General features: G+C 41.3%; 1 protein-coding gene across 1 annotated transcript in view; it reads left to right on the top strand.

Annotated features, from left to right (window-relative positions):
* The window catches only part of ARHGEF28 (Rho guanine nucleotide exchange factor (GEF) 28), a 136,039-nt gene that overhangs the window by 58,927 nt on the left and 54,700 nt on the right, over positions 1-22,412 (top strand). The window contains exons 6-8 of the mRNA XM_009884307.1: positions 1,085-1,157; positions 5,164-5,210; positions 6,775-6,835. Of these exons, the coding sequence (XP_009882609.1) occupies positions 1,085-1,157; positions 5,164-5,210; positions 6,775-6,835 (181 nt within the window). The remainder of the gene's footprint in view (positions 1-1,084; positions 1,158-5,163; positions 5,211-6,774; positions 6,836-22,412) is intronic.

The raw sequence follows: 22,412 nt of genomic DNA, 5'->3' as shown, positions 1-22,412 counted from the left end.
GAGGAAAAGAAATCCGTGGACTAGTGGACACATGTGAAATAATGTCAGGGTGGTAAAAAAAGAGAAAGGCCATGTCAGGATAATCATCCAAAGTGATTAAGATAATTTATGATAATTTAAGTGATTTTGTTGCCTGGTGGTGGACGGATTTGGTAATTTCCCAAGAAGGAGTTGACTTATTTCTGCCTTGTAGGTGTGGGAGTAGGAAAGTGTCTTGCACACTGACAGATGAGCAGATAAAAATGCAACTAGCCCCACTGAAGTGGGAGATGTAGCTAGCTTGGCAGTTGTGTGGCTTTCAAATCAGTTTGGCTGCAATATTCAGCCTGACTTTTTCTTTGGTATTCAGGTTACCACGCCTTTTCTCTGTTTGCTGCTCTGTTAGATGGCCAATACAAAGGCAATCTAACTAGAGGGAAATACTATAAGCAAGCAGAGTTGTAAATGAAATTATGCAGAAGTAGATATTCTGTCTGCCCCCCTGCCCCCGCTTATAAAGTCTTTGAAGGTAGTTGCTAAAATAAGGGACTCGATAATAGTCCCCTCTTCCTTTTGAGCAGGAGTGATATAGTCGCTGTGTGTATCTGAGTGAGGGGTCAGCCCACCAGGGTTCACTGATGCAGAGAGGGAGCAGCTTCTGCCTTCCAGTCCAGGTTTAGGCTGTTTGTATCACCTGTCCATCAAAATTGCTTGCTTTATAGGGATGCTTTCAAGGTTAACCAGGCTTCTGAGCAGAGCTGTTGTGCAAAGCTGCTGTGCTGCTTTTCTCATAGAGAAGGAGGTTATAAACAATGAAGTACGAATGCTAAATCTGATCCTTTAGATCCCTTGTGTATTGTAAGCAGAAGGTAATTTCTCTCTGTAGTTGAGAATATTTTAGTGTTTTCCCTTTTGAGGAGTTGCTATCAGTTTCCTCTGGAGGGTAACTGATATAATACTCTGTGGAATCTCTATCAGTCATTTTAGTGTGGCTTATAACATAATTGTTTGTTAGTCTTTGATATTGTTTTTGAGTTTTCAGGTAAATGTCATGGGCATCAAATACAGTTACTGTCATTTTGATTTTTTTTTTTTTTTTTTGTAGAGTATTAATTCAAACCAAGTTGAGACAGTGGAAAGTCCAAAAATACCCTGCAATACAACAAGCTCTGTAGAAGGTACAGTTTTTTATTCCATAATGTTGCAGTCTTTAAAAGCTCTGGAAAGTTGGTATAGATTTATTTATTCACACACTATTTATTTATTCAGGAAGATCCCATGCTTCATATGACATTAGAGACCTGTAAGTAGACAACAGTGGAATATGCAAGTCATGCACTACAAGAGTTGTGTAAATCGTGATACTTCCTGCAAAGCATCAGTTTTCCAATGTCAGATTGAAATTGTTCACCAAATATTATGGAATATTTCCAGTGACTGGAAAAGCCTTAACTAATTTTATTATAAGAGCCAGAAAAATGCCAGAAGGTTCCAGGAGAGGGCAGTGTTTAACTGAATGAACGCTCCAGCCTGCACATTCCAGTAAAGCCAAATAACTAAGTTAATAAAAATAGGAGCAGAGTAACCTTTCGTATGAATAGTTTTGGGATCCAGCTCAGACTTCTTAATGTGGCAAAATTCCCACGTGTTTCAATTAGACATTCAATATTTTGGTGAGTATTTACCTCTGTAAGGATTGTGGGACTGTGCTTGCTGATGGCAACACTCTTTTGTTCCTAAAATACATCCCGGTGTACTTTGGAGCAAACATCTCTTAGAGCTGAAAAGAAAATCACAAAAAAAGGGGTCATTCTTCAGCATCAGAAGTGTGACACTTTGGACGTTTACGTATCACTGTTAGGAATTAATCAAGAGTTTTCATCCGTTGACCATTTGCTTCTGTGGCTGGTGCTGTATGTTTGGGTGAAGCAAGAAGCTGAAAACTGTGAGCTCTGGGAGAGGCTTGGTCTTGCTGAGTGGCTGTGCTGGAGACAGCCCTACTGAGGGCAGCAGAAGTGCGAGTGCCTGCATTAACTACCGACAGGATCAGGACCAGACTGTGGGAAAGAAACGGGACTGCAGTTCCAGGTGGCATCAGCTAGTGACTTTAAAGTGAATGGATAAAATCGGGATACAGTCCTTGTGTATCTCGTGTTTAAACATGTAGGCTGCTGTTGTTAGTGCTGGAAAAGGAGTCTTGTACCCAACTTCTCCAGCAGCGTTCAGATAATAAGTGCTCTGCTATTAGAAGGTAAATTTGCAGAGAGATGATAAGTAGTTGCAAACTATGCGTGTGTTATTGTAAGTGTAAGTGGCAATTTACCATGCAAGGTTTGTGAATGACTTTGGTGATGCAGTCTGCAAATGCGTTGACTCTGGGTATTCATCTGAGTGCCGTGATCTTTACGCTGATCCTTGGGGATAGACAGTGAATGGCCTGGATTGGTAGCACTATACGTGGCAGTAGGTTGTCCAGTACAACTTCTAGGTGATGATTACTTTGATGTGTTCCACTAAAAGCAATTTTAGTTCAGGCTGACTTGGGACAAGCAGATAATGAACATCAGTGGATATTAATTGCCCGGAGACAGAATCACCAGTCCAGGATGTCTGGTCCCAGTTTGGATTCTGGTTGTAAAACTTCTTGTCCTCTCTTTATGCCAAAGATATTTGCCATAATATTTGCGTAGGCACACCTACCTTCTTGTGTTTTTAATGGAAGCTATACACTTCTGTGCCTTCATGCATCAGAGTTATTTCGTGCCTGTTTGAAAAAAACAAACCAATGAACCCCAAACTTATTTCAGTTCAACGGCAAGAAAAATATGCCATGTTTTGGCAGTATCCAGGATTTATTCAAACAAATTGTGGTAATCACACTTGTATGTGCTAACACTCTGTGTAATCTACTTGTAGACATGAGGAGCCTGTAACTGTTGTTTGTACACTGATGGGCAGCAAAGCTTTTTAATCTTCTTGCATTTTGATAGTGTCATTGGTTACCATATTTCTATAAATGAGACCTTTTTTTGGCCTTTTTTGCTAACCACCACTGAATCCAGATACTGAAAAATCATGAGTGATCATTACTGGTGACTAGTAGCCTGTCTTACACTCTCCATTTGTCAGCATTCAGAACACCAAAAGAACTTTTTTCAAGATTGAGTTAAAATTGTTGCTGCTAGAAGCAGAAATTACATGAAATGATTTACAGAGTAATTTTTACTATGTTCTCAATTGCATTCAGTGAACTCCTTTATAAAGTGGCTGCTAAGCTCAGGACATTAATTTGGTGCGTTCATGTCATGAAAGTTTCCTCCTCACATTTTAAAACTGCTGCCATTCCAAGAAGTAGTAACTACTCACTTCTGGGTGGGCCTAAAGTCAAGATCAACAGACCTTTAAAACACAATGCTATCAGAAGCCCTGAGCTATTATCAAGTAGAGGTTGCTATAGCAGTACGTTTCTTGTGAAATGCAATCATACGAAAGCAGTGGGTCAGTGTAAGGCGATGCGACTAGCTTAGCAGTGAATTCCCCATAGCAACTTAATTAAGTTCAAATACATGGAGTGATACATTATCCAGTGAGGATGCAGAACAAAAGGTAAAATAGATGGTATTTTGGCTGATTCAGTAGTTTGTGCTTTTTTTGTTTTCTGACCTTGAAATTCCATGCCCATGAGTTGTCTGAATACTATTATCTGGAGGATAAGCCATTTGCTTCTGCAGAATATTAGGTATACAGAAAACAGCTTTTTGTTTCTGCGAATTGTGAAACTGAATAGTAATGCCAATTGCATGGCGATACTGTAAAAAATACCTTCTCACTGACGCTTTTAAAGTAAGTTTCTGCAGTTACAGTTACAGAAGAAATAGTCTGTTTCTTCTAGCAGAAAGCTGATGCCTGGGATGCTTTGTTTGATGGCCCTAGTGATTTTGTGCTCTGTGATTGCACTCTGTTAGAATGCCAGGGGAGGTGTATATGTGACTGTTGCAGAAGGTTAATTAAAGAAGGTGGATTAAATAAAAATTAATGATTGAGATACCGATCAGCGTGGATCCAGTCCTGACTCCTGCCAGTGTCCAGGGGCACTGCTGAGGTCAGGGACAGCAGGCGCACTGATTGCATGTGCGGGCCCATAATTGCGTCCCAGGACTTCATCTCACAGAGACCTGCAGGTTATGTAGGGTCGTTGTTGCTGAAGATGGTGTGATTTAGATAACAGGCATCTGCCTTTGAATTGTTTTTCCAAAGATATATTGATACAGCTCTTTTTTCTAAAACTGGAGTATAGACTTCGTGCAAAGATAGGACAAAGAAGGATAGAGGTCCCAAAAGCTCACATTCCTCAAAGCAGTCCCCCAGAACACCCTATACTGCCTTCTGAGTCATACTTAGTTTAACTATTTGCTGGAGCTGGAGAATGTAGACGCATTTGTGTATCTAAGAACAGATGTGAACCTTGAGTTGAAAGATAAAATGAAATGTTTACCAGCATAGCTCTGGTTATATAATTATTATTATTTAAAATATATCTACTAAATAATAATGTTCCTGAAAGCTTAGGTGATGTTGGTGTTCATTTGCATTCCTCTAGCCAGATAACTCTGTTTCACAACAGTCCTTGAGGCTGCGTTCAGGCAAAACTTGCAAAGTGTGGTCATTGTTTTGCATGTGCTGTGTCCTTCCCTGGGAAGAAACTATAAAAAAAAAAAAAAAAGTGTGACAGAAATTAAGTGGTGTTTTTTTTTTTTTTTAGTTTTTGGGGTGAAAATGCAAGGTCTAATTTCAGAAAATTCATGAAACCCCTGCAGAAGAAAAGCAGAACCCAGCTGCTCTGCAGAGTTGGTGTGAGGCATGGCGCTAGAACTGTTGAGTTTCTGAGCATGTGGGAGTTGATCAGCAGCTGGCTGACAAATCGCCGTACTTGCCTAGACTGAACATAACTGTGACAATAACATAGCACTTGTTGTGCATCCAGTTCACACGCTGCCCACGGGAATGCTGCTGTGGGGACATGCATGGGCTGCCCATGTCCATTGTTGTACCTCCGCTGCCTGTTTGCCTGTTCCTTGTGTCCCCCCTCCTATTTGAAAAAGCAGAGACACCAGCTGCAGAAACCAAAGTGGACCCAAACTGAATTTTGCTTGCTATTAAAGACAGGAATCTTTGCTTTTACAGGTCCTGTGAACTTGGCATCTGACGAATTGTCCCAGGATTACGTGAAGGTACAGAATTCTCCTTATACAAATAGCTAAGCTTCGTTTAGGTTGAGAAGCAGCAGCCTCTCCTTGGCTATCTGAGCACCTCCCAGAGCTAACAAATAAGTAAGGTGGCTAATGCCTGCCAGACAACATTTCCTGCCTGTTCCTATCCTGTGGGAATTGTTACACGTATATATGATTATTATCATTATTTGAAGGAACCTATTACATGGTTGTGGGCTGGAGAGCTGGGTTGGAGAAGCAAGCTCTGCTTTTGGACCAGAGAGCTCTTGTGTTTATGGTGAACCTCAGTGCCTTCAGGGAGCTTGCAGATCAGCTGCCAGTCTGAGGGGAGCGCAACCTGTCTTGCACAAGCTTCATCCTTGAGATGGCATGAATCATCATGCCTGAGGAGCTAGTCTCCGAGAGAGACCTTGGGGGTAACTGCGAATCCATAACTGGCCTTAACTGGGAAGGATGCTTGATGTAAAAAACGGCAGGTCTCATTGTCTTCTACATGGAGATATCTAACAGCTTTTGGGGGAGAGCAATATTTGTGAGAAGTCCCACTATGGTTAGTCAGTTGTAATTGATCTCTAGTCTTATATTCCGCTTTTTATTTATATGTATCTGTTTACAAAACCAGATAATCTTTGTCTTAGTGGTGGGTTTTTTTTTATCACCTTTTAAAGCGGGAGCTTGATTATTAGTTCAACTGGCTATAAAGCTAAAATAGTCATTTAAGTTGAGAGAAACAAAATCTGGTAATATCTGGCAAATCTGTTAAAGGTGGTATCTTCTCCGTAGCCAATGACTATTGATTTTTTTAATAACATTTGAATTTAGTGGAATGTTGTTGGACTGCCACTTTTGTTAGGTCATTATTATAAAAGTGATTCCCTCTTTTGTGGGTTTTTTTTTTTTTTTTTTTAATTGCCAGCTGTGCAGAAGATTGACCATGTGTTTGGGATTCACATGTTGCTATTGTAATCTATGTCACCTCAGAATTATAACTCTGTAGTGTGCCTGCATTTTGGAGTCTATGTTGAAAGTGTATGTTGGGGCAGAGTGCTGCAGCTCATGAGTCTTGCTGGGGGAAAAGGGTTCTGGTACCATATCAACTGTCTCATGTTTTGATCTAGCAGAAAGGCCATCGTTGATTCTATAAAGAATAATGAACTGACCTGTGATATTTCTACAGGTGTGAACAGCTCAGGTATCAGAGAAGGAGACATCTTAGAAATGTATTGCTCTTTCCCCCAAAACACTGTATATTGGCTAGTCAGAGCACAGTTAAACTTTGTAAGAGAAGAGCAGGCTGAAAACTGGAATTTGCATGGAAAGTGAGATACGGCATGGTCTCTTCTTCTATTATGTTTAGAGCTTGAGTCCATAGGATTCATGTGCTTATCTTTAGAGTCTGGGAGTGGCATGCTGTATCTGTTGCATTTATTAAAATGACCAAAATGAAGTGACTGCTGCTTGATAGTGTTTGAACTGAATTCTGAAAGCCTATAGTACAGCTTGCAACTAAGCACAAATGCAACTATTTGTCTTCAAAGATATAGCTCAAGTTTTCTGTTTCTAGCCTTTCCAAGACAGTGTTGTTCCTTCTAAAGAAAATGAAGATCGTGTCCTGTTGGGCATAGGTAAGAAATAGTTAATCATTTTGACTCCCTAAAAGCTACTGTGGTGCCAAATACACATGAAGCAATTTCTTTAAAAGAGGTGAAGGTCATTGACATTGCAGCCTAGCTTGGCAAAAGATCAATCAGTTATACTTATATCAGAGAGGGAACCTCTTTCAAAATGCCTCTAGTATAGGCAAATGGTGTATCTAACAGCATCATGATACCCTAGGATTTTTCAGTAGTATATTAATTGTTGTAGGAACAACAATCTTAAAAATAATTTCTGATAGAGCCAACATATGTGACTGAAGATTACATGAAGCGTGTAGAAATGTTTAGGTGCCGCTGTGGGACTGGTAGGAGCATATAGCCAGTTGCACTAGACAGTACATTTGGAGACTGAAACTCAAATGGAAAGGTGAGTATTTTCAAGTTCAGGGACAGCTCCAAGAAAAACGTGCAAACATGGGCTGGTGCAAAGCACAGCAAGGCAGAAAAGACAACGAGTAACTAAGCTCTGCCGCTGGAAGCTGCTGTGCCAGGCAGAGGACGCCAGGCTGGCATCACTTGCCTCTGGTCCAGCGCTGAGCTCAGAGACAGCAGCCCAGATGGTGGCATTCAGACGGTCCATGTGCAAACTTTGCTGGCTGCAAAATGAAGAGTCGCTCTGTGTGTGGAAAAGAAGGGGATATGGGAGCGGTGTATGTTAGAGGAAAATGAGCTGGCGTAAACTCAGAGACACGGTTGTAAGGTAAGAAGCTGGCAGTTATTTTAATAATCTCTCATTAAAATCATCCTCTAGTTACCTATTTTTCTAGTCATTGTTATGCCAAATGACTGTACTTCAACCGTTTAATCGTGTTTGTCTCACTCTCCCATCCAAGGAATACAGGAGCTGCATAAGAAAATTTGCAGTAGTAGCAAAAGTATTCACAGTTATCCCGACTTCAGTGCTTTTGAGCATAGGACAGTGTAGCAGTCCTTTCGTTGCACAAAAAAATGCAGTGCACAGACATGAGATGTGTGCCCATATGATCAAATCTGTTTTGTCAAGCAAGACCAAATTTTTGGACTGTGTCTCAGTGTAGGAGGGTGTGGAGCCATTGGGGAGTGATTATGGTTTGCTAATCTGAAGCCACATCTGCTCCAGTATCTGCTCCAGTTATACCATCTGGAGGGAACATAAGGTAGCTTAAAAGCTGTTAGAGTGGAAGTTCTCCACCCTGAAATGATAGCTGATATTTCTTTTTCTTACCCTTGAAATGCCTTTTCCTTCTAAGGCATCATTTGCACAGTGCTGCTGGTGAAAGCTGGAACAGGAACCAGGCCCTCTGGCTTCAGACCAGCTCAGTCTCTTCTCTGATGCTTGGATGGGCAGCTGCAGCAGATCCTGAGTCCTCTGCAGGGAACAAGCAAGCAACTTTGGCTGTGGTTCATACTGCTAGTTAGGAGTGGTAGGGTGTAGATTCTTAGCGAAGCTTTTGGGTAAAAAAAAAAGGTGAATTTGCATACAACTTGGTACAAGATTTAGGTGCTTAAAATTTGATTTAAATATATTTTCTTAGGCATCCTATGTATGCATAAAGTAAAATTATGAATATGGATATAAATGTGTATATATACATATGACTGTACCTATATGCATGTACATAAATACCCTTTGTCCTGAGCACAGGCTCAGCTTGTACTAAACTAAGAAAAATTCCCTGTTGTACCTCTTCTCTGAAAAAGAACCAACCCTCTCTCTCTTCCCTAAATTCTAATTACCTTGTAGTACATTTAAGAAGTTGACTTGTTTGTGGAGAAGCTGCAGTGAAATTTGTTCTGCTTGTTTTAGAAGTAAGTCATTGTAACTGAGAACTTGATTACTCTGTGTAAGGACTGGAGCATGGGCTCGCTGCTGGCTGCACCGTAGGCTCTCCTTGCCCATCTCCCAGTTGCGTACTCAAGTTGGCTGAAGAGCTCGTAACATAGACATGTGATGGGATTTTGCCATTGACCTCAGCGGGGCTTCCAGTCAGCACCATGTGTGAGATCTGGTGGGGCTGAAGTGCAGGCTGGGGAGTGAGTGGGGTGTGCATTAAGAAGTGGAAGTAGGGAGGGATGGAGAAGGCTGGAAATAGAGTTTGGTGACAACCAGAAATTTATAAATTGACTTAAGTTGATTTTAATGGTTTATTTTCATGTAAAAATCAATATATGTTCTAACCTGACTCATATAACCATATTACTAAATATCATAGTTTTATTAGCCCGGATTGTTTTAAACTACTTTTTAAAAAATTGTTTGCTTGGCAATGTTCTTAAATGGTGATGTTTTTGTCAGGAAAAGCACACAGTAGGGGATAAGGAGAGAAATGAAAATGGTTGTCAGTGGGGGAGAGGAAGAGGGAAAGCAGCTAAGGGGGTTCAAGTGAAGAAAAATGAATAGAAACAAGCAAACTCTGGAATCTCACTGGGAAGTTGGATGCATAAATCAGAGGACTTCTGAGAGCGAGAATGTGAATGCTCTTTGAATGGGTACAAATTCCCCCACTTCTGCTTCTCACTTATTTTTTCATGTGGTTCTTGCTTTTAGAAACCTTTACCAAAAAAAAATCAGTCTCATCATGGAATGGTTTAGGTTGGAAGGGACCTTTAAAGAAGCAGTGGCTCCTGGAAGGGCTCTGCTGTTTCTGCTCTCTGTCTTCTTCCCCAGCCTGCCTTTTCAAGCATAGTGATCGTTCTGGCTCTTTCTCCACACCCAACATCTTTTGGGAGTATCTCTGCAGGGGCATTCACAAGAGCTGGTAGGAGGGTACTGGCTCTCCTTGCTCCCTGTCTTCTTCACCTGGCTGCCTTAGGCACCATTTGAGCCTTGTAGTTCAATTTTGTGTGCTAGAGGCTCCTCATCCTCCTGTACCGCTGAAGAGCCCCTGGGGTCCCACCCCTGTGAGTGTCGTGGTGGGTATGGGCCAATAAGAAGCCGTGTGAACTACAGACAATGGTTTTTGGGTTTGCCATATTCAAGAATTGAAGGAATAGGAGTAAACTATGGGGCACAACAGGATGCTAGACCAGGCTGCATGGGGGGTGGTATGGAGACTCCTGAGTTCATTTCCTGCCCCCCCCTGCCAGTCTTCTTCCCCCTTCCTCTGTTTCCCCTGGAAACTGTTAGAGATCTGTTTTGTGTTCATAAGAGAAAAAAGAAAAAAAAAAAAAAAAGACTTTTTTTCATTGAAAGAAAACACACTGGAAAGATTGAGAGACAAAAACAATATCCAGTAGGGGAGAGTGAATGAAAGAAACAAAATGGAAAGCAACAAAAAAGGGACTTTTTTTTCCTTTCAGTATTAAGCATATGTGTTATTGCCAGGCATTGTCATCCTCAGAGTCAGCAACCCTGTACATTTTGGGACAGAGTCTAGGAGGTGACAGCTGAATGCTGTTACTGTTGGGCATATGACACTATTAACTGGGCATGTGTTTTTAAAGATTTATAATTCCTTCCTGTTTTGCATAGCTGGTCTGGAAAGAGGATGTTAACAAGGCCATTTATAAAGCTGCAAAAGTTTCTTTTTTCCAGTCCTAGTTACTGTGCCAGTGACCTAGTGGTGTCTGTCTAATCTATTCTGTTTGCTCTGCCGGTGGTGAAAAAGTTCTGCGAGCCACGTTTTGCACTTCGAGAGATAAAAATACTGATGCCAAATTTTTGGCAGTTCTCTGTATGTGACTAGGCAGCTACAAAGCATTTTTAGCAGAGTCTGCCTATGATTTTCATGGTTCCACAGAAATCGCAGTTTAACCACAGATCAGTTTAAGGAACAGAACATTATGATCTTCTTTTCTGCATAAACCAGTAGGACTGCACTGTAATCTGCAGAAAAATCTGCTTTCAATGTTGCTGTTTTGTTCTTCTAGATTTCCTTACTGTGGTTGGTAAGACTTAAAAAGGTGGGGTTTTTTAAGATCGAAAAAAGCATGATCCTGCTGTCTGGAGTCCCACCTTTGTGCAGTTTTTGTTAGGTCTGGAAAATTATTAGTTTTCTACTTATTGTGGTCACATCTTTCACTCCTTTTTTAGTGTTCATTTGCTTTTGTTTTTTTTGGTGGGCAGAATGTTTGCATTTGGAAGTGTTTTGAGTCAAGCGTGCCTGTTTTGACATTGGAACTGCAGGAAATAATTTTATGGTTATTGATAGATAAAAGTGAAAGTTACATGTTCAGTGTCGCCTATTTGAGACAGTTACAAGAGTCGTGTTATTAAGGCTATGCAGGTCTTTTCTCCTTGTGGTCATTTTTATGTTTTCCTGGCAGCTTTCAATCCTATCTTTCCCTTATGTATGCTTTGAGAGAGGTTGGGTGATCCAGCCGTAGCATCTCTAGCCCAGGAGCTGCAGACCTTTGCTTCAGTTTCTCTCCTTAATGGATTTACAGTAGGACCTTGCGCATGTCACTTATGTTTTCCCCGTGTCTCAGTTTTTCACCTGAAGCAGGGAAAACCATAACAAGTGAGGTGAGAAAGAGGCATTGCAATATTTGGATGATTGGACATGTGCAAATACTCAGACCGGTTGTGTCAAAAGAAGTCCTGGAAGGTCAGTTTGTTGTAACAGAGGGTTTTTAAAAGACTAATTTTTAGTGGAAAGGTAGGTGGTCTGAAAGTTGCAGAGAAAAGTAATACCTGAAGAAGACTGCAGAGTTATTGCTGCAGCTGATGACTGTGGAAATTGCACTCTGCCCTGTTCTGCTGAAGCTTTCAGAGACATTTATGTTGCTGCCTCTACTTTTGCAAAAACCTTTGCACCTTGCAGAAGAGAGGCTTAACTTGGGGTTGATCTGTCAGAGTCCTGCCAGAAACAACCTTTAAACAACATTTAAACATGGCAGTAGTTTATTTCAGTAGATAAAACATATTCTCATTTTTGTTTGGAGTGACTATAAACAACTAAGTATTGAAGATTGCAGAGTAGTTGACAGCTACAGAAGATGTGGGAAGTAAAATCTCCCTGGGATGTGAGCCTGAACTGAGCTTAATTGAAGAACCGTGGAGAAATGTGGAAGAAGAAGCATTAGGCACTGAAACAAGCTTGTTCTTGTTTCTTGGAGTTTCTTCCACTCTTGATTTCCTGAGATATATAATTCAAGTTGACCTCAAAAGAAAAACAAAAAGAAAAATGAACAAGTTACAAACATGTGCTGTCTGGCTTCCCAGAACTTGTCCTCCTCCTCTGCCTAAAATCCAAAACAAATTTGCTCAACAACATAATCCTTCAAAAAGAGGCTCTTTTTTCCCTGATGTTTAAATAAGCTCTTTTGCTTGTCTTCTGCCCGGTCTCATTTCATGCTAACATAAATAAACAATCTGGGATATATCTAATGTCAAGTTACTCTTTAAATGTGAAATATAATCCAGAAATACATTGTGAAGAAAACAGTCATAGTCTTGAAAGTGCACACAGCTTTCTTCCTCCTTGAGAGGCTGCCCTTCCCTTGAAGTCTTCCCTGGAACATGGAAAACTGGATTTTTAACGAGATGGGTCTTTGGTGAACTTTTTGGCGGTGCAGGCTGCCAGCATAAGTGTAGACTCAACAACCAAGTCATTGGCGAAGCTTCAGTAGGAGTGAAGTCCAAATTAAACTTGGGTTTGCTTTCATGTGAGGCCATGGGCGCTCTCCATGTTGCTGGGGCTCGCACAGGCCTCCGTGGAGCCGAAACCAGGAAGAGATTTTTATTCACTCTAGCCCTTAGTTCTCAGACTTTTGCAAATAAACTCAAGGGAGCTTTTCATCAGGGTATGACACAAAAAGCAACGAGCTTTCTGTCCACATTTGTACTGCATACCCCAGCTAGTCTTTTGATGTGAATAGATACCAGACAAGGAGAGCATTTAGGCAAATTATCTCTTTATGTACTTTGTTGGAAGTGCTTAACGGTTGTTTCAAGAGTCAGGGCATACCGACCGGTGCCACGTGAAAGTAGTATTAATGAGATTGTTATCCTAAACTCAGCTCGTTATCCTAAACCGCATCAGGTGAATGGTGCGGTAAAAAGAGGAAAAAAAAAATAAATCTGCAGTCAGTCATGAACCAGACATCAGAAAGATATGAGCTGGAGGAACACTATGAAATCCTGACAGTGGGACAGACAGTGAACTGGACAACATGAAGAGTTTGGGACAAAGCTCGAGATAATGCAGTGTGCATGCCCACTGGCTCTTTGGAGCTACCTTGAATGAGGATTGGGCAGAGGTCATGTTTTTGCCTCAGTTTTGTAAAAACTCTGAGCCCTTCTTCATCCCAATCTTGTGGGTGTTCTCTAAGAATCTTGCAGTAATAGTATAGTTTAGGCAAAGCTGTTTCTCTTAAATTTTTAAAGGTACATCACTCCTTTAGTTTATCAAAGAAACAAGAGTTAAGTACCACCACTTACAAAGAGTTGCTTTTCAAAAGAGGTTAAGTATTGATAATAGCTCTTTGTAGGATAATGCATCGTTCATTGAATATCACAAACATGACATTTTTAGCATGAAAGTGTTATTCGCATTATAGCTGTTCTAATTGTAGTTGTCAGCCTGGTTTCAAAGAAAACACTAAAAGAACAGCCTTAAAAATTAATTTCATAACTCAATTGTAATTAGAAATGTACCTGTAGGGGAATAGTAAGGAGTGAGGTATAAATTTAGATGGCACAGCCTCCGCTCAGTCTGGATGGTTTGCAGCAGCACCGTGATTCCGTGTGCCCTGTAAAGGGATATATAGGATATATAGGATAAAAGGATACATATCCATGTGGAAGTAAATGCAGTGGAATATAAAAACTCTTGGACTGGCAGTCTAGCTTAAAGCAATCCAGAAAGCGGTGCAAGTTAATTGACTCTGCTTCTCCTGCAGCCTGCCGTGACTGCGGAGTGTTTCAGTAAACTTGGGGGTCTGTGTAGAACAGCATTTTTGGAGATGGGTAGGGTGGCCTGCCGCTCTCAGCAGTGTGTCTGTGAAGGCAGCAGCTGTTCTGTGCTTATTTCCAGGCTAGTGTCCAAGAAACTGCACAAATAAGTCAACAAAAAATGGACCCAAATTTATAGTAGTGTGTTGTTATTTTGTATTTTTCATTAATATTTCTGTTACCTGTTTGCACAGCTTCTATAGGGGACGCTCGTTACAGAAAAGGGGTCTCTGGTGTGGGTGGTTTTTGTCATCAGCTGTTTGAATGGAAGTGTGGAGAACACCTGCACGAGGGGCGATGTGAGTGGGAGGTTTGTGGGCTGGGGGGGGGTCAGGGCCATTTAATCTCATGTCCGAACACACCTAGGTTTGGTACCTGCATTCACCCAGGGCTACGCTTTTCTCTGGGAGAGCAAAATCTGCCACTTTAAACTGGTAGTGGGAAGAAGAGACATCGCGATGCTGATCGCTAATGATCATTCACTCTGTTGAAACCTGTGGCTTCATCGGGGTTGAAACAGCGGAGAGCAGGCGTGTTTGCAATGGAAAGTGCACAGTGGAAGAAAGTAAACTCCCTGTTCCTCGTCCTCCTGCCCTTCTCCCTGCCCTTCCCAGCCCTGTCCCCCTGCGTGTGATGCAGGATGGGGAGCCTGCTGCGGGGTGCTAGTGAGTGAGAGAGGTGGGATCCACCAAATACTGTCATACGTTGGGCAGCGATGATGGGCAGTGACTGCCTGGACCTTTGGGGATCCACTGCTGAACAGTTTAAATCCCAAACTGCCGTGTTACTTGTGGCAGGCCTTAATAGATCTCTGCTCACAAAATAAGGAAATAAACAGGCCGGTTCTCTAAACGGAATGCATGAATCACCCATCAGAAATCTAGCAATACGGAAGATCATAAAAAAAAAGCGGGGGAGGTCATCTGCAAAGATCTTAAAGATCTGGACTTGGTTCTATGTTTTTCAGTGATTGGTTCATCAATGATTTAGGAAGGGCAGAGGGGGAGAATAGTGATGTAGCAAAGTTTTTCTGGCTATTCCAGTATAAACTTTCATAAGAAACACACAGGTCTTTGGTAGAGAAGAGAGGTGGTAAAAACAATGTGTGTGACAAGGCATCCTAAGAGATATGTAAGGCTGTTGCTGACAGCAGGCTGCACAGCCACTGCGCCATCATTGTGGGCAGGTGGAAGGAGTGTTGGAGTTGGAGGGTGCTTGGTGTGTGGGATCTGGTTGGTAGTGTTTTGCTTTTAGGTGCCTGTAATTCACATGTGCTGAGTTTTCAACATGATTGTTAAGTCTGACGTAGGGTAATGCAGATATTTTGTCCGGGTACATTGGCTGATTCTCTCTGTGGGAAGATGTGCTTGAATTAATAAAAACCATGGAGTAAAGAAGGTAGGAAGACCACATGTGCCTGTGGGTCACAGAAGCTGGAGGAGAAGATCATCTGGCCCTTTTTACGCCATCTTTCCTTGTCAGAGCCTTCTCTGCAGCTTTGGGAAATGATTGCAGGCTCTGCTGGTCCTGGGGCAGAAGCAAGCTGGGGGGAATCAACTTCTTCCCTAATGCCGGGGGAGGCTGCCCAGAGCAAACGGGCAGGACATTTTTGGCAGAGCTGTTGTTCAGGCAGCTCTCATCTCACCTGTGTCCAGCAGTGCCCCTCTCCAGCCCCTGGGGTTGGTAGCCGCCCTTTCCATCCCGTGTCTGGGGAGGGGGCACTGGGCCCCACAGGGGTTGTCTCCTTCTGGTCTGCCTGATAGAGAGAGCTGCCAGCCCATGGCTTAGTAGTGTTTGGGGAGAGGGAGCCCACCTGCTCGGCACCACGGCGTTGACCTCTGAGCATGCTGGGGAGGTGACACTGCCATTCCATGGAGATGGCGGATGCTGGGGGGATTCCTGTGCTTCCTTCCGTCTTGCCACGAGCCACGGGAATGGTCAGACAATAGACAATAGACTGTAATATCTCGGAAAAACATGTTAATCATACGGATGTGTTTTGGCAAGCATTGGGTGAAAGAATTTAAAGCATTACATTATTTATCAAAAGCATTAGCCTTAGGTAATGCACACAAAACCCCCATTTGTTCTTTGTCTTCGCATCTATACCTTGGTATACAAAATCGAAAACATTTTTTCAGTGGAAAGTAAGGTTAATATTTTCCAGCTAGAAAGCACCTTTTACCTCATAAGCTGCCAGATCTCTGTGCCAGCTACATGCAAATGCCACCACTTTGGAAACAAAGAGCGGCAGGTGAAAAGTGGGTTGGATCATCCCACAAACTGCGAGAATGGGGAAGAAAAATATTTTTAGCCAAAGATTGTAAGGCAAAGCACTTCTTTGTGGCAAAAAGCAGCATGAGGTCTTTCATGGCTGCATGAAGGAGTTTTACAAACTAGAAAAAAAATAATCTTTCACAAGGCCTGAACAGAGCAAATAACGTGAGTGATATTCAATTAACCCTTCAGAAACAGAGGTTAAGGTTGGTAATTTATCTGCACTTTCAGACTGCCGTTGACAAATTCCTGTGCAAGGTCCTATTCAGGGGAGACTGCAGTAAGCGGGTGAAAAGTGTAAGAACTTGGCCAAGAAATACAGGATAAATGGCAGGAGTAAATGATGACGTTTTTATCACAGCAGAAATTTAATGACTCGATTCTCTGAGTGTTATGTAATGGGGCTGCTGTTGAAAAATTATTTAACAATCTTTAATTACTCATTTGTATTAAAAGGTTCTAAATGAACGCTGCTAGTTTAATGGAGGAGCAGGCAATAACTGAGCAGTCACTAAAAACTTTTATGCAGTGTACAGAGGTCGTTCAGGAAAGTAAATGTCTCGGCATGTAAAATATTTTAATGCCATTAAATACATTGGCTGCATTTCCGCATTGTGAGTGTTTTGTTCAGTTCCAGTTATCCCTCCCCGGACTAAACAGAAGTCCAGGAAGATCAACGGGAGTAAGTAAGTGTATTTTAGTTGAAGTGAAAAAAGCCAGAATTGCTCAATTTAGAGAAAAGATTGACCAATTGAGATATCAGAGAAGTAAGCAAAATTTACCATTTCTCATAAAGTAGAACAAATGAGTAAATGCTAAAATCAAAAGGTGAGAAATTTAAAAGCCAGCGTAAAGCATACAGCTCTCTCTAAATATTAACTGCTGTTTACCTATGGAGTGCTGCCTTCTGTACACGTCTGAAATGAAGACTTTTATTCCAGTTGGTGTAAATACATTTGATAAAGGAGAGAGCAACACTTGGGTAGGGCAAATTTCTGCATAGAGAGGAAATCTTTTGTGTTGGAGCAGTTGGGAAGACATTTCCTAAGAGAACAAGTTGTCCAACAAATATGCTCCTTCCTTTCCTTTTCTCTCAAACTGTGGCCACGATGGGAGGCAGGCAAGTGCCCTGGATGGTGTGCAGGTGGGAAGGTGTACGTCAGCGCCTGCATTCTCGTATGCCCAGGGGATTTATCAGTGCAATTTGAACCTGACATTCCAGGGAGCAGAGATATTTTGAAGTGGATGCTTAAAGCATGGATTTATATCCTCTCTGTGTTTTCAGTCATGCATTGTCTGTTGTAATTCCCTGGGGCTGTTAATTATATATATAAATCAAACAAAGTCTATGGGAGTGTCTAATATTTAAAGTGAAAGTCTAAGGCTTCCAGTGTCTGGGGCGAATTATTCTTTTCAGACTTAACAAAGCTGGCAGAACTTCAGTTAAGGGAAGGGCAGAACAATGATGTGTTTCAACTGTGTTTTATGTAATTTGTGCACTTTATGAAGTGCTTGTATAATAATTATTTTATCCCTGAAAACCTGATAGATATTTTTCTAATGGGTTTTGAATTAAATTTGCATTTGAATTGCATTATTTTCTTTCAACAAATACATTGTTATCTCTGACTGAAATGTGGATTCAGGAATCACTTGAAACATAATACAGAAGTAGCGCTGCAGACCTCAGCAGCCTGAAAAATAATTGAAGTGAAGTAAGGAATGTTAACAAGCTCAAATGTCATCCTCTTCCAAAAACTGACATTTAAGCTGATCCACATTCCCTCTCCTCCTTTATGTGGAATACAAAAACACATACATTGTGGGGTAACGAAAAGAAATGTTTGGTGGAGTTGGTTAAGAAACAGTGGACATGTTATTTTTGTATTAGCTATTGTATAGCCACATTTGAGCCTGTTTAAAAAAAAATGTAGTTTGTGTAGTGTAAAGATGTTGGGGGAAGGGATAATGAGTTCCTACTGAATACTAATTGCCTACGAGTTGTTCAGGGAGACTGTATAAGAATGGAGGATTTGTTGTAAATTAGTGACTAGCTGTATTGTGCATTGCTGTGAGGTTAGACCAGAGCTGTAAAGGTGCCAGCTCTACAAAATCCTTATGATTCACTGTCTAACTTGGTGACTGTGTGAAGAAGAAAATACTATTCAGACTAAATATTATTGGAAAGAGAGGTCCTCTAATGACAGTGTAATCTTTCTTTATAACACTTAAACTTTAAGCTCATTTGAGCTAGAAAGATGGTAGTGACAGATTTTGAGTGGGTTATCGCTGCTTTTCCAGCTGCAACATCCCAAGGTCTGCCAAAGTTGTAAATGCTGAGAGGAGAGGGTATTGCTCTGCGGTAATACAGGGTCCAGCAGACTGATTAGTGCTTTTAGCTTATGGTTAATCTTTGGCTTCTTTAATTTCAGCATTTTGCCTGTCCTTAATTTGAGAGTCCTTGTAAACCCCACTTTTAACATGGAAACAAAGCTTTGAAAAAGCTTGCAATAGTTTGTTTACTTTTGAGACCTATTTTCTCATTCCTCACTCGGCTCCTATTGTTTTCATTTACATCAAAATGGAAAGGTGAGTTAATGATTCATTGGCACACGGTGACCTTTCAAATAGCTCTGGACCACGATGCAACAGCTCCACTCGAAGCTCTCATACTTTAACCTCCTTGCTTCTGCCTTAATATTTGCAGCCTGATCTGTCTACATGCCTGGACGCCTGAAGAGAGCAAACATTTACAGCTTCTCCCTCCCCTGTGTTTAGTGGGCAATTTGATCCTTCTTTGTCCATTCCTTTATTTTACATCAGTCTTAGATTTGACTTGCTATTGAGAACAACAAAGTGCAACTTTGGGACTCTGCTCCGTGTTTATTTAGCACAAAAATGGACTCAGACTCTGATTCACCTTTTAATTACTCTTGGCCATCCTTACCTAAAATGAGGATTCGAAGAAGGGCATCCAAACCAGGTAGAAAAGCTGTCTTCTTTTAAATGACTCTTGCTTAATAGCTCTGCCTCCTTTTCAATGTCTGGTTGTGTGCAGGTGGCTATAAACAGCTCACATGAGGTAGATATTCTTTCTGTTTGTAGTCTACCTCACTCTTAGTTATGCTTTTGTAAATATCGATGTTGGGATTTGTTAAGGAAGAAGAAAGTGTTTTCTCCAAATTATGTACTGTTCTTTAAAATTGCCTTTATTTCTTTACTCTCTTAGGGCTTTTTTCCCCTTCTGATTGCATAGCTCTCACTTAGCAGCTTTGACACCCCGGGAGCTGCACCGCACGGCAGCAGCTGCACAAAACTCTGCTGGTTACAGTTGTTTTAATTTAGGGAGAATCTGGTAATTGAAATATGCCTCAACAGCTAACAGGATTTTTTTTTTTTTTTAAATTATGTACAATAATCTTACCAGAAAGAAGAGGGAAATCTTTTGCTTTCTATAAAAGAAAGCAACAGGGTCAGTTACTCTCTTTGGTGGCAGGGTCAGTTACTGTCTTTGCACAGTTAGACATTGTCGTCCTTTGTGGAGAAGTCTTTGGGAGGTAAGCATTATAAATGTTGTCAGTATGATAAAGGGGGTTTTAAGGAGGTTGAAAGGCACTGACCAGCAAGTTTATGTCAGGAAGGATTATCATGGAAAGCCTTAATGAGGAAAGATAAGTTTTTACTACATTTAAAACTAAAGAAATTAAGAGGAAGAATGGCAAAAAATGTAATTTGTGCTTCCTTCCATAAAATTGCTTTTTTGTGTTTCAGAAAGTGGAAAAAAACAAATAAGAGAAGTAAGCTCCATCAGTGTCATTAAAGTCAATGAGCCAGGACAACTATGTTTACACAGACTGAGACTTTGACCTAGTTTTAGAGTGAAAATGTGTACACAATGCACATTTTAATGTGCAGAACACTTTCTGAACTTTTTTACTTTTATTCATGGGGAAATCCAGTATTTCCCAAGCGCATAGGAGTTTCTGCAATGTCTATGGATGCACATACAATTTGCAAAGAAGGTGAAATAGGTTGCGAGCTGCATGGTGTGTGCTCTTTCCATCTCTCATGAGGACTCGATTTATCTGTAAATGCTGTAGCCGTACACCCATCCTCCATGGCACTGTTGTTGTTACTTATTTTACCTTTAGACAGCTTTTTTTTTTTTTAAATGTTTCACCTGTTGTAAAGCACTGTATACAGATCTGGTGTTTGCATGTTATGGTATTGCATGGCATTTCCCATCCCTGCTAATAGTATACCAGTGCATGTGGCTTGTATGCACAGCTGGCCATATGTGTGGGGTTGCTGGAGCAAGAAGGTGGATGTTTTAGTGGTAAAGTCCAAAGGTTCCCTTGTGTTGGGGGAATTGAAATCCTTTCTGCCCACAGGGTGGGAGAAGTGCCTCTGCAGGGGGACAGCCGGCTCATGATCTATGCTCTGGTTGTATGTTCATTCGTATAGTAAGTAAATTGCCTGCTTCAGGGAGGGAGGTCAGGGCTGTGAATTCCGTGTTGGAAAGGGACACTTTCTCGCATCTGACATTTAGGTGACAAAGATCAAAGTCAAGGATTGACAAGTGCCTTTATACTCAGTGTTTCTTAGGACTATATCTTGAACATGATGGCATGATCCAGATGCCCAATCCTCTTGACACAGTATGTAGCAAATGCAGTGATTTGGTTTTCACTCCATTGATTTAGGACAGTTAAATGTCTTTATGACAGCAGCACTTGAAAGCCTACCTCGCTTTACGCTCCATGTAATGCTGTTCTTACGATCTTGCTTAATTTTGCTGTCATGAGTAGTTGCACTGCCTGAATGAAGCACTAAGACATCTGAATTAGGGATGCAGATCCCCCATTGAAACTGGTTGTATGGTCTATATCCACAGATGTGCATGTCACTTCGGTCAGCCCCTCACCAGGAACGTGTGGACTTTTCTCCAAATTCAGGTCACCACTTCTGGATTTAGAGGAGTATTTCTGCAGTCCTGCATGGCCCATACGCTTAGCTGTCTACATTTTTTGGTGACTTCATAGGTCTGTTACTTCCAGTTATACATTAACCCCTGCTCAGATTGCTGGGGGTAAATGCGATGAGCTGTCTGAAAACTATTCATTGTATCTGGAGAAGGGAATTTGTAATTTCTTTCCTGGCTCTCAGTTTGGTCATGTTGATGTATTTCATTTCTCTTTTGCTGTGTGCTGTCTCATGGAATGATTTAAGTTTTGATTTTTGTGGAAAAACAGGCAGTGTTATGTTCTTGTCGTTCTCTGACACAGGTCATTCAAGGCTATACATTTTCGTATGCCAACATAAAGCGTGTTTTGAATTATTGCTGTGATGATCATGTGTTTTTTTTAAGTTAAAGTATTTTTATAAGCTTTTGTGCCTGGTAAAATGTGCAGCCTTTGCTGTATAACTTTGATGACAACATTACAGAAGATGGAGAGAACTTGTGCCTAGTTATTCATTGGTCAAGATCTTTTATTTTATCCATGTTTGGAGATTATCCTTCCCAGCACTGTGGCTGTTGTTCACCTACATCTAAATAACGCATACATCTTTCTTGACTGTTTACCAGGCAGATGGCAGAGAGCCACAGGCTCTGCTAAAGGAGACATGCCTTTATTTTATTCTTTTTGTGTGGTCATGGCACATTATACAGCCAGAGCATGTTCAGCTCTGGCAGGAGGACCAGCTTTGCTTGCTGGGTTTTTTCAGTTCTAGAGCCAATTCTGCTGTGTCATATTTGGGTCATTTTTACCTTAGTAAGCATCCTGAAGTCCATTACTGACACCCTTTAGAGCTAAAACTCTTTGGGACACCTTGACTCTCACAAGAAGTGCCAGTTTTCCCTGGCAGTCTTATCTGTCTTTCCATAAGCTGTGCTCAAGTTTTGCATCTGCCATGAGAATAAGCATTTCGAGTAGGTAGGGGAGATTTTTGAGACATTTTGTTTGAAAATGCATTTTGTTGATACTCTTCATCTTTCAGGCAAGGACAGCCTTGCTGCATGTTACTACTGATACCCAGTGCAGTGAGCTACTACCTGCTGCCATGTTAAGCTGGAGGAAGGTCTGCTGATGGTCCCTGTAAGACTGAGATGATTTGCAGCCAGCAAGGCAGGCTGGAGGCAATTAGTGGGGCTGTAGGAATGCAGTGTGTGATCTGGACGTTTGCGACAGTTTTGTCACTTTTTAAACTATGTGGGCCTGTCCAGTGGAAATAAGTTACTAGCACAATCAATGTGTAATTAATAATGCTCTCCCCTGCATTCAGCGAAGTCTTTAAATATTTCTTGTGTTACAAAGTTAGTTTGGTGTAGTCGTCCCTTCATGCGTGTTTGAAATTGGGGGTTGGACTGGGACTAAGGAGGTACAGTGAGGT

This window comes from Charadrius vociferus, unplaced genomic scaffold, assembly GCF_000708025.1.
Source record: "Charadrius vociferus isolate BGI_N301 unplaced genomic scaffold, ASM70802v2 scaffold183, whole genome shotgun sequence".
Lineage (NCBI taxonomy): Eukaryota > Metazoa > Chordata > Aves > Charadriiformes > Charadriidae > Charadrius > Charadrius vociferus.
Note: the sequence above shows the minus strand (reverse complement) of the source record. Positions and strands in the feature narration are given on the sequence as shown.